We start from the raw sequence: 14,003 nt of genomic DNA, 5'->3' as shown, positions 1-14,003 counted from the left end.
TTGACATTAAACATAATCCAAGTTGAAATGTTACATCATTTTCAGACCCCTTTTTGGCTTCTGCACTTGGTGTCAGGCCAAACTGACAAAGACCATGCAGAATAATTTAGTATTTTAATTCACAGCAGAGAAAGATATGTAGTCTCTGTAAGTAGGTCTAGGAAAAATATATATATATCGGTATTGGTATCGGTTATTGGCCAAATAAGTTTTAACATATCGGCGTATCGGCCAAAAACCCAATATTGTGCATCCCTAATTATTATTATTGCGGGCAGCTGTGGCTGAGTGGTTAGAGCGGTCATCCTCAGTAAGAGAGTTTGTGGTTCGATTCCACCAGCCGTCACATGTTGAAGTGCCCCTGGGCAAGACACTGAACTTCTCATAGCCTGTGATGTGTATTATCAGTGTATGAATGTGATCTAAAGCTCTGATTAGTCTCTGTAGAGGTGTAGTAGAGGTGTAGTAGGGTGCTGTATGAATGTATGGGTGCAGGTAAATGAGGTCACAGATTGTAAAGGCTTTGAGTGTCTTGATTAGATAGAAAAATGCTACATAAGTACAGTCCATTAAATAGTAAATACAACCTTTGTGACCAAGTAGAAATCTTTTCTTTATTTTTAATAGCTGATCAAGTTGAATCGGAGACTCCAGCACTTGGAAGAAGAGAACAAGGAGCGCGCAAAGCGAGAAATGATCATGTACTCCATCAGTGTAGCTTTTTGGCTGATCAATACGTGGGTGTGGTTGCGACGTTAAAGCTGGTGTGTATTTCCGCCCCAGGCACGACAGTAGAACTTCCTGTTCATTATCCGCTGCATCCAACATTAGCTACTCGCTGCAACGTGTGAGAAGATCCTGGAACGAGACCCGTTGCACTCAGGCTTGATGTTTTGATTTTGTTTATTTAAATGTACAGTTTTATTTTTTTACTTCTATTTCATCCTGTTTTCTCTTGTTTAGCTTTTATTCCATTTTTTTTTTCAATGCCACTCTATAAGACTTGTAAATGTTTGCTAAGGGCACTCAAGTCTGTTAGAAGATGCACAAATAAATTATTGCTGAGTCCATCAAGATGGAAAAGAAAGATGTACAGCTTGAAGCTCTGCTGTGTAATACACTGAATTTTAAAAGGAGAATATTATGCAACTTGTGTTGGGAAATATATTAAAACTTAGTAAAACTACACCTGCGATGTGTTGTCCTGTGTTTTGTTCGTACAGGAAATGAAAACGTGCACAAGATTTCTCACAAATGACGTTGAGAAAAACACATTTTCCCAATATTTTTCAGTCCTGTCAGTTTTTATATTTTCTTATACAAATCAGTGGATTATTGATTTTTTTGTACTATTCAGATAAATAAAAAAAATATATATACTAAATGAAAATGAAAATCTGAGCAGATCGAGTCAGAATTTTATTGTTTGCAGTGTGTTGAACAGATAAAACAGCAGCTATGTAGCTCTAAAATACATGCAATGAAAACCAGATATATACTTTTCAATCAAGTCAAACTTGGCTATATGTATTTAACAATATTTAAAATCAGCTCATTAGGCACCAGGCTAGTAAAAATCCTCCATTCTAAAAGTATCAATCCAGTTCTTCAATCAGGCTGACATGTATGGAGAGATGTTGGTGTCCTCTGGGTACAACCGTGATGAATTACTAAAAAGCCTAGCAGATGTTGGAGCCACCTGATGAAAAGTTTTCACTTGGATTAACGGTGGAGGTGCCGTCGCTCGGAGCCCCAGCTGCTTCTCCATCACTGCTTTCTGATACGACTTCTATTTTGGGTGTGATCACCTGCTGAGGAGAACTGAACTCCACATCCACGTCCTCCAAATCGGGCAGATCGCTGATACGCAGTGATCGGTGCATGGAGAGGTGAATGTTTTCCAGCTGCTCTTCATCCTCCAGTTCGGTCACCAGAGGTCCAGGACCGTGTACAGATCCAAGCCCATCTGCTGCAGGAAGGAGCGATCTGATGAAGGTAGGCTGCTCCTTTTCTTTATTTATCATTGCCCCATTTTGTTCCTCTGTTGTCTGCTCTACTGCAACGGGCTGTTCTTGGACACATTTCTCCAGGTTCACTTTTCCTTCTTCTGTCACTTCCTTCATCAGTGATGGGCCCTCATCGTTTTTTCTCTGCAGCTTCTCTTCACCGTTTACCTGATTTTCATCTGCCTCTTGTTCTCGTGGACTCTCTGAGACCTGTTCATGTGCACCCAGACTATCCTCCACAAACACCTGGACCTTGTCTTGAGAGGAAGTCAAACTCTGGATGCTGCCTTCTTTCCAAAGCATCTCTGGGGTTGCAGGACGTCCAGTTTCACCTGGAATTAAGTAATTTTTATGTTAGTATCCGCAATAATTGTGTTTTAGTGTTGCAAAAGCTGACAAATGAGCACCTTTTTCTTGTAACTCTCGCCAACGCCTTCTCTCCTGAGCCTTTTTTCGGATCAGAGCCATTCCATCCAAACTGTCCTGGATTTTCTTCCTCTCCCTCGTTTCCCACTGCTTCCTCTCCTTGCACTCCTCCTCCACTCCTCCCCTGGCCCACGCCTCTGCACACGCCCGATCTTTGGGGAACACGGGGCGATCGTCGAGGAAAGTGAGCTGCTTGAGGCGTACGATCACAGTCTTTCTGTAGTTCGGGATACTTCTCACCATTTGATTTCCCATCAGATTCAGCACTCGCAGTTCTGGCATGGCCTCGAGCACAGAGAGGATCTCTGGATCATGGAGCAAATTGTAGGACAAGTCCAACACATTAATTGCAGGACACTGTCTCAGATGCTCTATGTCCCCCACAGACTCCAACCTGTTGTGGGCAATTTGCAGAGTGCTCAGATCAGGAAGGCCAGCGATGTTCTCTATAACATGGATGTAGTTGTTCGAGACATTCAAGGTGCAGAGCTTGCGCAGAGATTCAAGGTTCTCCAGCTTATAAATGAGATTCTGTTGGAGGAACAAGCAGCGTAGATCAGTCTGAGCGTCCAGGTTCTCAATGCGTTGCAGACCATTACATTCCAGCCAGAGACACTTCAGCCCTGTGTACTCTTCCAGGTTCTCGATGACGGAGAAACCTTTGAAATGCAGATACAGTGCGTCATTCAGGCAAGGTGTGGAGTACAGGTTGTTCTTCTTGCACACGTCTCTTAGGAACGCCTTGGTCATATGTGGGTCTGATAGGTTTTTCTTTTGCATTGAGCTTTTCTTCAGTTCATCCTCCTGTTTTTCTTGAGCTTTCTTTACGTCTTCTGTACCGTTTTTGCGAGATGTTGCAGTATCTCCGCCTTCCAGTTGATTTTCCATCGTTTGGTGGAATCTTTAGCAATAGTCTTCTCCAAAAAATGTGTGTATAGTCCTTAGAAGCAACAAAACCTTTTTTTTTTTCTTTTCAAAACAAATATATATATATATACTGCAGGTTTTAAGGAGTCTAAAAGGATAAATATCACACAGCAATCCGCTCGGTTTGTTACCTTTTACTACTGTGTAACTCCGTTACCACGGTAACGCCCGCGCTCGGCGCGTTCCAATCACCGGATGTTGTTTGTTGTTCAGCGTCGGACACTTTTAGCCGCTGCACCGTACTGCTGCTAGTGTTGAAAACATGTCGGCAGGTTACATGTTCTGTCGCGGCGTGCTAACATTTGGAATACATCGCCAGCTTGTTTGTAAAGATGTTACACTTTCTCAGGTTAGAGGGAAGAAACGATGGGTAAGGACATACGAGTACCTGATGGCGAAGAAGTTAAAGCTTGAAGGACCTCCTCCACCGAAGCCACGGTAAAGCTAACAGCATGCTAAAGCTAACCTGGGAGCATCTCAAGGCCACTTAGCGTACACGTCAAAATAGTTTTAAGTTAAATTAGAGTAGAGTAGATAAAAAAAATGCTGTTCTGCACTGTAACTGTGTAGCAGTAGAAGAGTTGTTAAGTTTTGTGCTTTTTTTTTTAATTTATCCTAAAATCAGACTTAAAAATCAAATATTGCAATGGAAAGGAAAAACTCCCTCATGAGGAAGAAACCTTTAGCAGAACCAGGATCAGGACAAGAGGACATCTGCTTCAACGGGACCAGTTAGACAAGATTTTCAAGCGTAATATCAATAACTAATAATACATTTTATATTTGCAAAGAATGTTGTTAGTATCTGAAACAGATTTTTTTTTAGGAGAAACTCATGTTTCAGATGTCTAACAATGCAGTTTCTACCATGCTTTTCATTCATTGAGCCTGTTTATTGTTGAAATGGCATTCTATTGATTTCCTAAGAACATCTAAATTTACTTTGTAGATATTTATAACTACAGTTTTCAATAATTATTGGCTTTCATCATCACAGCCAGCTGGCCCTAGAAAACACTAAACAGCTCCGCTTCAGTCAGTTTTACAGATAGTTAGCTGAGATTCATTCACAATATATTCCCTAATTCTAAATCATTGTGTAAAATTTTGTCTAAAAGCTTAATATTAACATAGTCTGTTCGCAAAATTTCTCATGAACCTCTGGACAGATTTTAATAAAACTTTTGGAATTGGATGTACAGCTACAACTGATTGACCCTTGGTGTGGATCCATACAACTAATCAACATTACCCAACACAAAAGCTGTGTCAGAATGTGTTGCAGACATCAGTCTAAAATTGATGGGTGGGTTGTTCACAACACATGATCTTAGCGTGACATCTCACAATATTGCATGATGTCACATGCTATTTTCAAAGTTAGATCAAACCAGCTACAGCTCTTCTCAGCGTACGATGATCTCAGTCCATGAAAGGCAGTAGGTGATGCTGTATGCATCTCTTCAAGAATAACTATTTTTAAAATTGTTGTCATAAATAAAAAGAATACAAAATTACATTTTAACAAGTCCAGTAGTCCCTCGCTACTTTGCGGTTCGTTTATCGCAAACTTGCTCTGTTGCGGTTTTTCAAAATAAGATTGGACATGACACAATTTGATTGATGGATGAGCCGCACGATCGGCATGACATTTTTATTTAAAATTAATTATTTTTAATTATTTAGCACCTGCTGCACCTTTGTGCAGCCCACACTGCAGGATAAACTTCCTGCTGCAGCTGATCAGCTGTTCAACGTGCAGAGTGGAAAAGTGGGCGTGGCCAAGAGCGTTTGCAGGTGGCAGAGGAGGCAGGGAGCTGAAATCATGACATGCTGTGCTCTTTTAGGGCGTTTAGAAACATTGTTTAGAATATTGCAAGAGTGTGGGAAGAGTTTAAAACACCTTATATATATATATATATATATATATATATATATATATATATATATAAAATAAACTACTACTTGTACTGCTATTCCCACTTTGCAGTTTTTCACTTATCACGGATCTTCAGAGTACAGACACCCTGCGATAAATGAGGGACTACTGTAGTGAGTTTTTAGATATTTCAGATGAGAGATATCTGGAATAGGTTTTCATTTCAAAGTCTAAGATGAAACTTCTGGTTTTTAAAAAGTGGATCTCGGATTGATTTCCTAAATATGAGTTTTCTTCGCTAAGATTTCAGTTGTAGATGTGCATATAGTGGGTGCTAGTTAAGTCGTACTATTTCCATTTGCCAGGTTTTACTCATAGAGTGACGTTTAGTTCTTACAACTTTTTATTGGTTTACTTTATAACTACCGTATTTTTCGCCGTAAACGTTGCACCGCCATATAAGTCGCATCAGTCCCAGTATGTCTAATAAAGTGGAAAAATCCATAAATACATCGCTTCGCCGTATACATTGCATCTATTATGCGTCACCGCTGACGTGTCGTGTTTGTTATGCTTCGCGTTGGTTACGCGTCACCGCTGACAACCTGGAAATGTGGGCCAGTGTTGTGCCAAATGGCGACTGCGGGGGCATGCACGGGAGGACTTTAACAAGAATTTAACAAGATTAACACTTAAAAACAATTATTTGTTTGCTCTAAATTATAGTAACAGTCTGTGGCAAGCCAATTTTGCCATTAATACCACTTTTACCTATGACACGATACAATGGCATGCCATACTACTTGAGTGCCATCTAGTGGCTGAAAATGGTAGTGTTCAATATTTTCAGTCAGAATGAATGAAAACAGTCATATCTCAGCCAAAAACTTGTTTATAAATATGGGGAAAAATCCATAAATATGTCGCTTTGGCATATAAATCACAGGGCATTTAAATAATACAAAAAACTGACTTATAGGGCGAAAAATACTTAACCTGCTGCTTTTTTGTCACAATACAAAACCCTAATATAATATGTAATATGTTTTCACTGTGATATAGACAGAAATGTGTGTTCAAGGTTTAACTTTTAAAATGAAATCTAGATTGTTTTTGTCCCAAGTTTTGATTTTTGAATAGCTATTATAAAACAGACTTTTCCAAAGTGTATTCCAGTAGATTAACGTAGAGAAATTCAACTTGGGTTCAAAAAGCACCGTATTATGTTGCACACTGATTCACATGAATTCATTTCTTTAAAGAAGAGTCGCACACATAGTGAATGGTTGGGAACATTAGATAAACGCATTGAATATTACACGTTTGTCATTTGAGTCTTTCGGAGCATGTTGATGCTAAAGTGTGATCAGGACTGGATAAATGTCCACTTTTTTATTTATATCAAGTTAATCAGTCAGAAAAAATACGCTTTTTTTTTCAGTGTTTATTTATGACTCATTGTATATTATCACAGATGAGTTTAAAAATCAGCTCCATGTTTGATTGTGTTTCAGGTCGCAGCATCCTAACTGGGATTATCAAGCTGAGGTTCAAGCTTTCAGCACCCGCCTCCATGAGAACTTCTCCCTGGATCTACTTAAAACGGCCTTCGTCAATCCGTGCTACGTGCAGGCGGAGCAGGAGAAGAGGAAGGAGTTTGGTGTGGACTCAGAGACCACAGCTCTGGTTCTTCAGGATAATGTTCAGCTGAGTCAGAAGGGAGCAGATTTGACCAAAAGCTTCCTGACTGACTGGTGCAGGGCAACTTTCCCTAATCTGCCTGATGAGGGGGTGGAGAGTATTGTGGGGTATCTCACCAGCCCAGCCGTTGTGACGAACATCGCAAGGAATTTGGGCGTTGAGGAACTTACCTCGAGTGCAGAGTTCCCCGTTCCAGATGATGTGCTCTGTTCTACATTCATGGCTGTGATCGGAGCTCTGCAGGAAAGCAGTGGAGCTGAGAGAACTGGATTTTTTCTTAGAGTAAGAGGCTAGCTGCAAATAATCCCTTGCTGCATGGAGATTGGTTTTTAATTGTATTATAATGAGCTCATCCTTAATCTAGTTAGCTCAGTTGTTTACAGTTTTGTGACAGTATTCTTCTCTGCTCCTCCCCAGGACTTCCTGGTAACTCAGCTAATAGGAAAAGACCTGTTCGACATGTGGACTGTGGTCAACCCTATGGGGTTACTGGTGGAGGAAATGACAAAGAGAAGCGTTGCTTTGCCAGAGCCTCGTCTCATCAGAGCTGCTGGAACCAGTACTGTCCTACCACTCTACTTTGTAGGCCTATACAGGTATGTATAATGTTAATGTTCTTTTTTTTTATAAGTAGACATTTTAAATGATTTAAATTTTTATGCTTCTAATGCGTCTGCCATGTCCAAATGAGCACCATTAAGTTATATTTGAGAGTTTGGTGAAATGATAATCGACATTGTTCTTATTTTCTTGTCTTTTTTTTATTTTTTTTTTGGTTAACTCAGTGATAAGAAGTTCCTGGCTCAGGGTCCAGGAGAGACGCTTGTTGGAGCTGAGGAAGAAGCAGCACGAGTGGCTCTTCGCAAACTTTACGGTTACATTGAAAACCGCAAACCCTTCAACTTCCCTCCACAACAGCAGCCTCAACAACCGTTACTTCATTCAGCCAGCAGCAATTAATTCACATCAGTTATACTACAGTATAAAACGAAGTACAAGAAGCACAGATTGGCTTGAACCTTTCACAGATGATGGTTAAATCTGTGTTCCTAAAGTGTTACTAACAAGTACACTATAGGACAATTCTGATGAGCTTTTACGTTGCAGGAGCAGCGGTCTCGTCTGAATGAGAAGTCTAATAACTGCTGTGTTAAACAGACCGCCTGGTTTGTGTTGATATGATCTTATATTCAGTAATTAATTTTGCTTGTTGATAAACAGCAGATTCTTTGGTATATTGGAGAAATTAGCCCTGACATCTGATTCTTCACTTGTAAATAATGCAGATGGTGTTTGTGTGCATCTTGCTTTGCAAACTGAATAAAATTTATACATATACGTGTATAATGTTTTCTCAAGAATTCTTTTTAACGATGCGTATGCATCTTTATTTATTTATTGTTATTGCAATCATGCAGACAGATATGATACAGTTTAATTAATTTCTTCTCACATTTTTTAGAAACATCACATATTAAATGTCTGATGGCAGGTCTATATCATACTTGCATGGTTAAGCAAATGTTTTTTTTGCACACTGCAATATACTTTTTTTTTTTTTTTTTTACTTGCACGTTTTTAAATAATTGCCTAAAAACAAATTTTTTTTTTTTTTTTTTACTGTACACTTGTTCAGTAAATTATCTTTCAATTGTATTGCAGTGACTACATTAGTCCGCAAGGCGGCGCTGATGTGATTAAGACTTGTCTGCGCTGTCATCAGTATTGCCAAAGATAGTATAAGACAAGATAGTTCTTACTCAGGCCTTTCTAGCTCACATTCTAAACTGAATATTACGACATTAATGTCTAAATAATGTTTTCTAAACACTCGAGTCAAAAATAAATCGGGTAAATCAATAAAAAACTCTGGTTATAGTAGCTTACATATTTTGTCCAGCCCATGCTAATCCATAAACTTTCTGTAAACAAGACGCATGTCCTTTTGGGCCGCATTATATTTTTAATGCATAATCACAATGCTGTCTTAGATTCAACATATTTTCGTTAAACAGTCTAATATTTCAACCTGACACCAAAAACAGGAGCGTTGGACTCTGCCTAACGGGATTTTGGCGAAAGCGGAAGTAGATGGAGGGGAAGTCGCTTGTTTCCTTTTGATCTGAAAACCTGAACCTCCTTGGTCGAGGAGACGCGAGGCCGCCCTGATAACGGAGCCACTGCACCCGCCCCCTGGCTGCGGTTATCGCGAGTCGGCAACCGTTAAAGAGCACAGCCCTTTGTTGTAGTTGTAGCTGACCTTTGGACTTCTCCTCGGCTGTAATTATTTGCACTGTGTGTCCTTTCACCATGGCGGCGAGCGCAAAACGAAAACAAGAGGAGAAACACCTGAAGATGCTGAGGGAAATGACGAGTTTGCCTCCCAACAGAAAGTGCTTTGACTGCGATCAGCGCGGCCCAACCTATGCCAACATGACTGTGGGCTCGTTCGTGTGCACCTCCTGCTCCGGCATCCTGTGAGTATTAAGTTGCACAGCCTGTGCTTACACCACATGCTATATTATATTAACGCTTCAGGGGCGACACCGAGCCTGTTAGCCGGAGCTAACGGTAGACGCAACCATTTACTAATGATTAGTAACCGCGAGTTTTTGACATTTTATTGTGCTCGGTGTTTGGGGTGGGGTGCACGGAGAGATGTCAGTGTGCCACAAAGCAGGCAAACAGAACAGCTAGTAGCTAACTTTAGCTGTCAGAGCTAGCCACTGAGTGAACTTGTCTGGCACTAGCTAGGTCTACAAGCCAGTTGCCAGATTATACTACCAGTTGCTGGAAATATGAAGAATCTCCACGTTTAACTGAGTCGACTTGTGTACGCTTTATTCCGAGACACAATGTATATTTTCATCAAAGTAACACTTCTTTTTTTTTTTTTTTTTAAATTAGAGATGACATCTAGGTGTGTAAGTCATATTATTTTAAGACTGGATCAAAAGCAGTTGCAGCTATTCATGCCATCAGCAGTTATCTTTCTCTGGCAGAAGAGATAACTGACCTTTCACTCTTCAAACAGCTGACCAAGGTCTTTTTCCTGCTGTCAAGGTTTACTTCCTTCCAAATATCTGCTGTGCTGGTAGTTCCAGTGTAACGGGGTGTCTCACTTGAAGCTGTGCTGTGGTGTTGTGTAACCAAGCAGCTGTAGTTTAGGATTTGGGATTAGTGAAGCCTTCTGTCTTGTTTTCCATCTGCAGATGTAACACCTAAACACAGCTGTCTGCAGGTTCAAAACAGTTTGGTTTTCTATGATGTTTTCTATATTTATTTTTGAAATAATTCCCAAGTCATGCTTTACAGTAACGTTTGTTGTCATCGGTAAGCAAAAGACATGGATACTCGAATACATGTTGGGTGATGTTTGTTTATGAACTGCTTTTTGTGAACAAATCTTTTCTTCATGTTACAGTAGTCCCTCGGTTAACGTGGGGGTTACGTTCCAGACACCACCGCGATAGGTGCAAAACCGCAAAGTAGGAACGTTATATTTATTTTAGTATTTCTATATTTTAAGGATTTATAAATCCTGCCCACACTCCTGCAATGTTCTAAACTCTTAAACGTACGTAGTTTTTACCAACATACGTATATATGCTGTATATTTCAGCAAAGTTTTATATGGATACTCACCAGCTCTGCAGATCAGCAGCTTGGTTCCAGTTCTGCAGACCTGCCCTGCAGCGATGAAGCCCCGCCCCCTGTCCAGCACATGGATAATTGATCTTCAGGGTCAGGAAGCTTCAGGATTATTTGTGACTTTCCTAGCAGTTCTGTGATCTTCATAGATAGATCGTTACTTCTGACTTTGTGTTGCTGAACTTTCCCTCCATTTCGGCAGAACGCAGTGTCCAGAAGCACTGTTGGCTTCTGGGTCATGTAGTTCTTTTGACCTGCATTACAGTGTAAGAAAACTACAAAATGGTGCCTGTCCAAAGTTGTTGTTTTTTTTTGTTAACTTTTTAATCGCATACCATCCCAATCATGTGAGTAATAATAAAGTTTACAATTGTGTGTCGTGTTCAATCTTGCGTAGAAAAATTGTGAAAGAGCGAGTCCGCGAACGTCGAATCGCGAAGTAGCGAGGGACTACTGTATACCATTTTACTTTACTGACTCAAAGTCTGCACATTAGTTGCTAAAAAGCCTAGTTAGAAATACAAACTTTAAAAACTTTTTAAAGTACATGCATCAAGTAACTGAGTAAATAAAAGGCGTAGCATTTCTTGTAAGAATGCACACTCCTGAGAGACGTAACAAATAATGAGTTATGAGTGACTAATGCTAACCTCTGTGAAACTAGCCAAGTCGTTGTTGTTTTTGTGTTGGCTAATATTGATTAGCTTCGGAGGTTATTGCTAACTGATGAACTCCAAAAGTTAATGAGTTTGTACGTGGCATCCTGTGATTATTTCCTGGAACTTTTATTAAAAACTGTTCAGTTTTATACAATGGTAACATACAGACTTGCATGCGCACACACACGTGCGCAGGCTAAAACATTTTAGTTTGCCTTCACCTTTCAGCAGCAGGTGATGATCATTTGAAATATGAAAAACGTCTGTTGTTGCTAAATTCTGGAAAGTTTCACTTTTTGTGTCATACCTTAGAAAACTTGCAGCAAATGATGTTTTCACTTTAATTTCCTGAGGTGACACTTTGAGTCATGTGATGTGCTTTTTGTGTAAAGTTGTTGCTGAAGCAGTGTTGCACAAATATCTGGTTCACTCAAACACCCTGCGTCAATCCTAATAAAAAACGTTCCGTACACAATAGTTTGTTGCATATCTTTTAAGTCTAGAATTGGTTTAAACCAGATAATTAGTTGTAACATTATCCTGTCATTGATAATGGTGGAAAATCTGCTTTGTGTTTTGTCCCAACTGTTTCCTCACAAACAACTTGTCTTGTTTTTATAAGCGTGCGGTTTGAAAGGCGTTTGAGCAGCTGAGTGAGTGAATCTGCAGACTGAGCTGGTCAGGAACATCTTTTCCAGTTTAAGAATGAATGTACCAATTATTTCCTGTTTGGCACATGCATGGAGCTGGGTGTGATTTTTCGGCTCAGGAAGTGTTGCAGCCTCACTGTGCTGCTACGTCAGCAGCATGTGCTGCTACGTCAGCAGCATGTGATGCTGTGTGCTACAGGAAGTGGGAGACGGGTCAGGTCTCTAAACATTTCAAGAGTAAATGATTGCAGAAGGCCAGGAAAATTATGTTCAGACTTTAAAAAAAAACTGCCGTAATTGCCAATGAATGGTTTATATGCAGGAGGGTTATATTTATGTTATTTTTAAAATAATTTTCCAAATTTATACTTGTTTATTTTATTTTGAAAGGTCTCTGACTAACATTTTCCTTTGACAGAGCTGGGTGTTTGTGGCTCCCAGTACCCCGCCCCTCATGGGGGCAGGTGTTTGTGACAGAGGGAATGCCCTCAGGTAATCAGATGTACGACTCTTGCTCACAGTTTCAAATACCCAACCATAACTCCACCCACTCTGTCATCATGTGACCAGAAGTCTACCCTGAATGACCAATGAGGTGCTCTCGAGGACCATCCCCCAAGATAGACGTGAACTAATTTCTTCAGATAGTTCCGTTATTGTTTATCGTATTTTGCACCTCATGCACAGACCTGTTCATTTGTTCAGCGATAAAGGAAAACGCACGGCGAATTTCTTCTGACGCAGCTTTCACGTTAAAAGCGATTGTTGTCGAAGGAGGAAACGGCTGCATGTAAGCTGCATCAACGTGTGTCGATGGTCAGGATTTGGAGACGCAAAAGCAGTCAAGAAGTTTGGCACATGTTTTAATATGTTTTTAAATTCTGTCTGTGCGACATCTTTCTGTGTCAGTAATAATGCGTATAAGTACCGGGATCTCATTTTAAACTCTCATCCGAACATGAAGCGAAGAAACGGAAGGAGTCTGCCCCCCTTTCCTTCATGAGAGCTCAACGGTGGAGAAGTCGGCAGATTTATTTTTAAAGCAGTCATCAAGACTGGTAAATATTTAAATAAAAGTAAAACATGTATATTTCTGTGTACTGTAAATATGTGTTTAAATCCCAGTATCTAATTTCAGCTTAAACGGGGGCATTAAACAGAACGGAGGAGCACTACATGAGGGCTGTTCCCCTTCCTTCTGCCCTCCTCCCCATATGATCAGTGCTGAGGAGAAATCATATCAAATTTATTTAGAAAGTGTTACTAAAGTGTTTACCAATAAAAATCAATAGTACTAATTTAATTCATATTTACCGCATTCTACAAGTACCATTTGACTTCCGGTCACATGACCTCGAAAAGACTCTGGGTAAAATTTCCCGGTAAATAATTTTAAAATAATTTCGGTTACGTAGGTGTTTGGCACTGTTCTGTCCATTGATTATGCTTGGAGAGTTATTGTGTTCATTTTGAAGGTATAATGGTTGTAACCATGAGTCAGACAGTGAAGCTTCATGAAGACTTGCGATGATCTTGTAGACTGAATGGATGTTAAAAGTAAGCTATGTTCTGTGAAACACTATCTGCTGCCTGATTCTTGTACTACAACAAGAAAGGCAGTCGGAGCAGACTGGGGGCACAGATCCTGACTATGAACAGTTGATCCCTGCGGCTTAATAACCAGAGCGTCTTATTTATGTACAAAATTGTGATTTATCTTATATTTAACGAGTGCAGCTTAGAGACAGACAGGTGCGTTTTAAAGCCGAGATTTACTGTAATTTGACTGTTATTGGTATTGTTAACAGAAGTATTGTTTGCTGTCGATTATCCAAATAAATATTTATTTTCTTAAAGCTGCTGAAGTATATTGTTTATCACCAAAAGGCGAAGATAGCTGATATTTTTCCTAAGTGTTCATGTGTCTGTTCATTCCCAAAATACAGTATATCAAGGAAAATTCTAAGACTCGCAGAAAATAATCATGGATGGAGAGAGTACTACATTCATGATTATACATTTATACATCCATTTATACATGTATACATTCATACATCCATTCATACATCCATTCATACATCCATTTATACATTTATACATCCAT

The 14,003-nt window shown here is 39.8% G+C and overlaps 4 protein-coding genes across 5 annotated transcripts in view; 3 read left to right on the top strand and 1 right to left on the bottom strand.

Annotated features, from left to right (window-relative positions):
* The window catches only part of mffa (mitochondrial fission factor a), a 5,193-nt gene extending 4,023 nt beyond the window's left edge, over positions 1-1,170 (top strand). For both annotated transcript variants that reach the window (XM_037678042.1, XM_037678041.1), the window contains one exon: positions 628-1,170. In XM_037678042.1, the coding sequence (XP_037533970.1) occupies positions 628-759 (132 nt within the window). In that variant the 3' untranslated portion in view covers positions 760-1,170. The remainder of the gene's footprint in view (positions 1-627) is intronic.
* A 442-nt stretch (positions 1,171-1,612) lies between these two features.
* Positions 1,613-3,320, bottom strand: dnaaf1 (dynein axonemal assembly factor 1). Its single transcript, XM_037678496.1, is given in 3 exon segments — positions 1,613-1,688; positions 1,690-2,338; positions 2,414-3,320. Coding segments are annotated over 3 exon segments (1,632 nt in total).
* Positions 3,321-3,586: 266 nt separating this feature from the next.
* mrpl44 (mitochondrial ribosomal protein L44) lies at positions 3,587-8,217 on the top strand. Its single transcript, XM_037678040.1, has 4 exons — positions 3,587-3,797; positions 6,753-7,221; positions 7,357-7,535; positions 7,725-8,217. The coding sequence occupies exons 1-4, from the start codon at positions 3,622-3,624 to the stop codon at positions 7,897-7,899; spliced, it is 999 nt and encodes a 332-aa protein (XP_037533968.1). The 5' UTR covers positions 3,587-3,621; the 3' UTR covers positions 7,900-8,217.
* Positions 8,218-9,112: 895 nt separating this feature from the next.
* The window catches only part of LOC119410521 (arf-GAP domain and FG repeat-containing protein 1), a 31,830-nt gene continuing 26,939 nt past the window's right edge, over positions 9,113-14,003 (top strand). Inside the window, exon 1 of the mRNA XM_037677402.1 lies at positions 9,113-9,416. Within this exon, the coding sequence (XP_037533330.1) occupies positions 9,250-9,416 (167 nt within the window). The 5' untranslated portion in view covers positions 9,113-9,249. The remainder of the gene's footprint in view (positions 9,417-14,003) is intronic.

Source organism: Nematolebias whitei, chromosome 6 (genome assembly GCF_014905685.2).
Source record: "Nematolebias whitei isolate Nwh7 chromosome 6, NemWhi1, whole genome shotgun sequence".
Taxonomy (NCBI): Eukaryota; Metazoa; Chordata; class Actinopteri; order Cyprinodontiformes; family Rivulidae; genus Nematolebias; species Nematolebias whitei.
Note: the sequence above shows the minus strand (reverse complement) of the source record. Positions and strands in the feature narration are given on the sequence as shown.

Excerpts from the sequence above, each read along its gene's own strand:
- mrpl44 (XM_037678040.1), top strand. The coding sequence starts at position 3,622 with ATGTCGGCAGGTTACATGTTCTGTCGCGGCGTGCTAACATTTGGAATA. Across the intron at positions 3,798-6,752 it reads CCTCCTCCACCGAAGCCACG|GTCGCAGCATCCTAACTGGG; the intron begins GTAAAGCTAACA and ends ATTGTGTTTCAG. Across the intron at positions 7,222-7,356 it reads GAACTGGATTTTTTCTTAGA|GACTTCCTGGTAACTCAGCT; the intron begins GTAAGAGGCTAG and ends GCTCCTCCCCAG.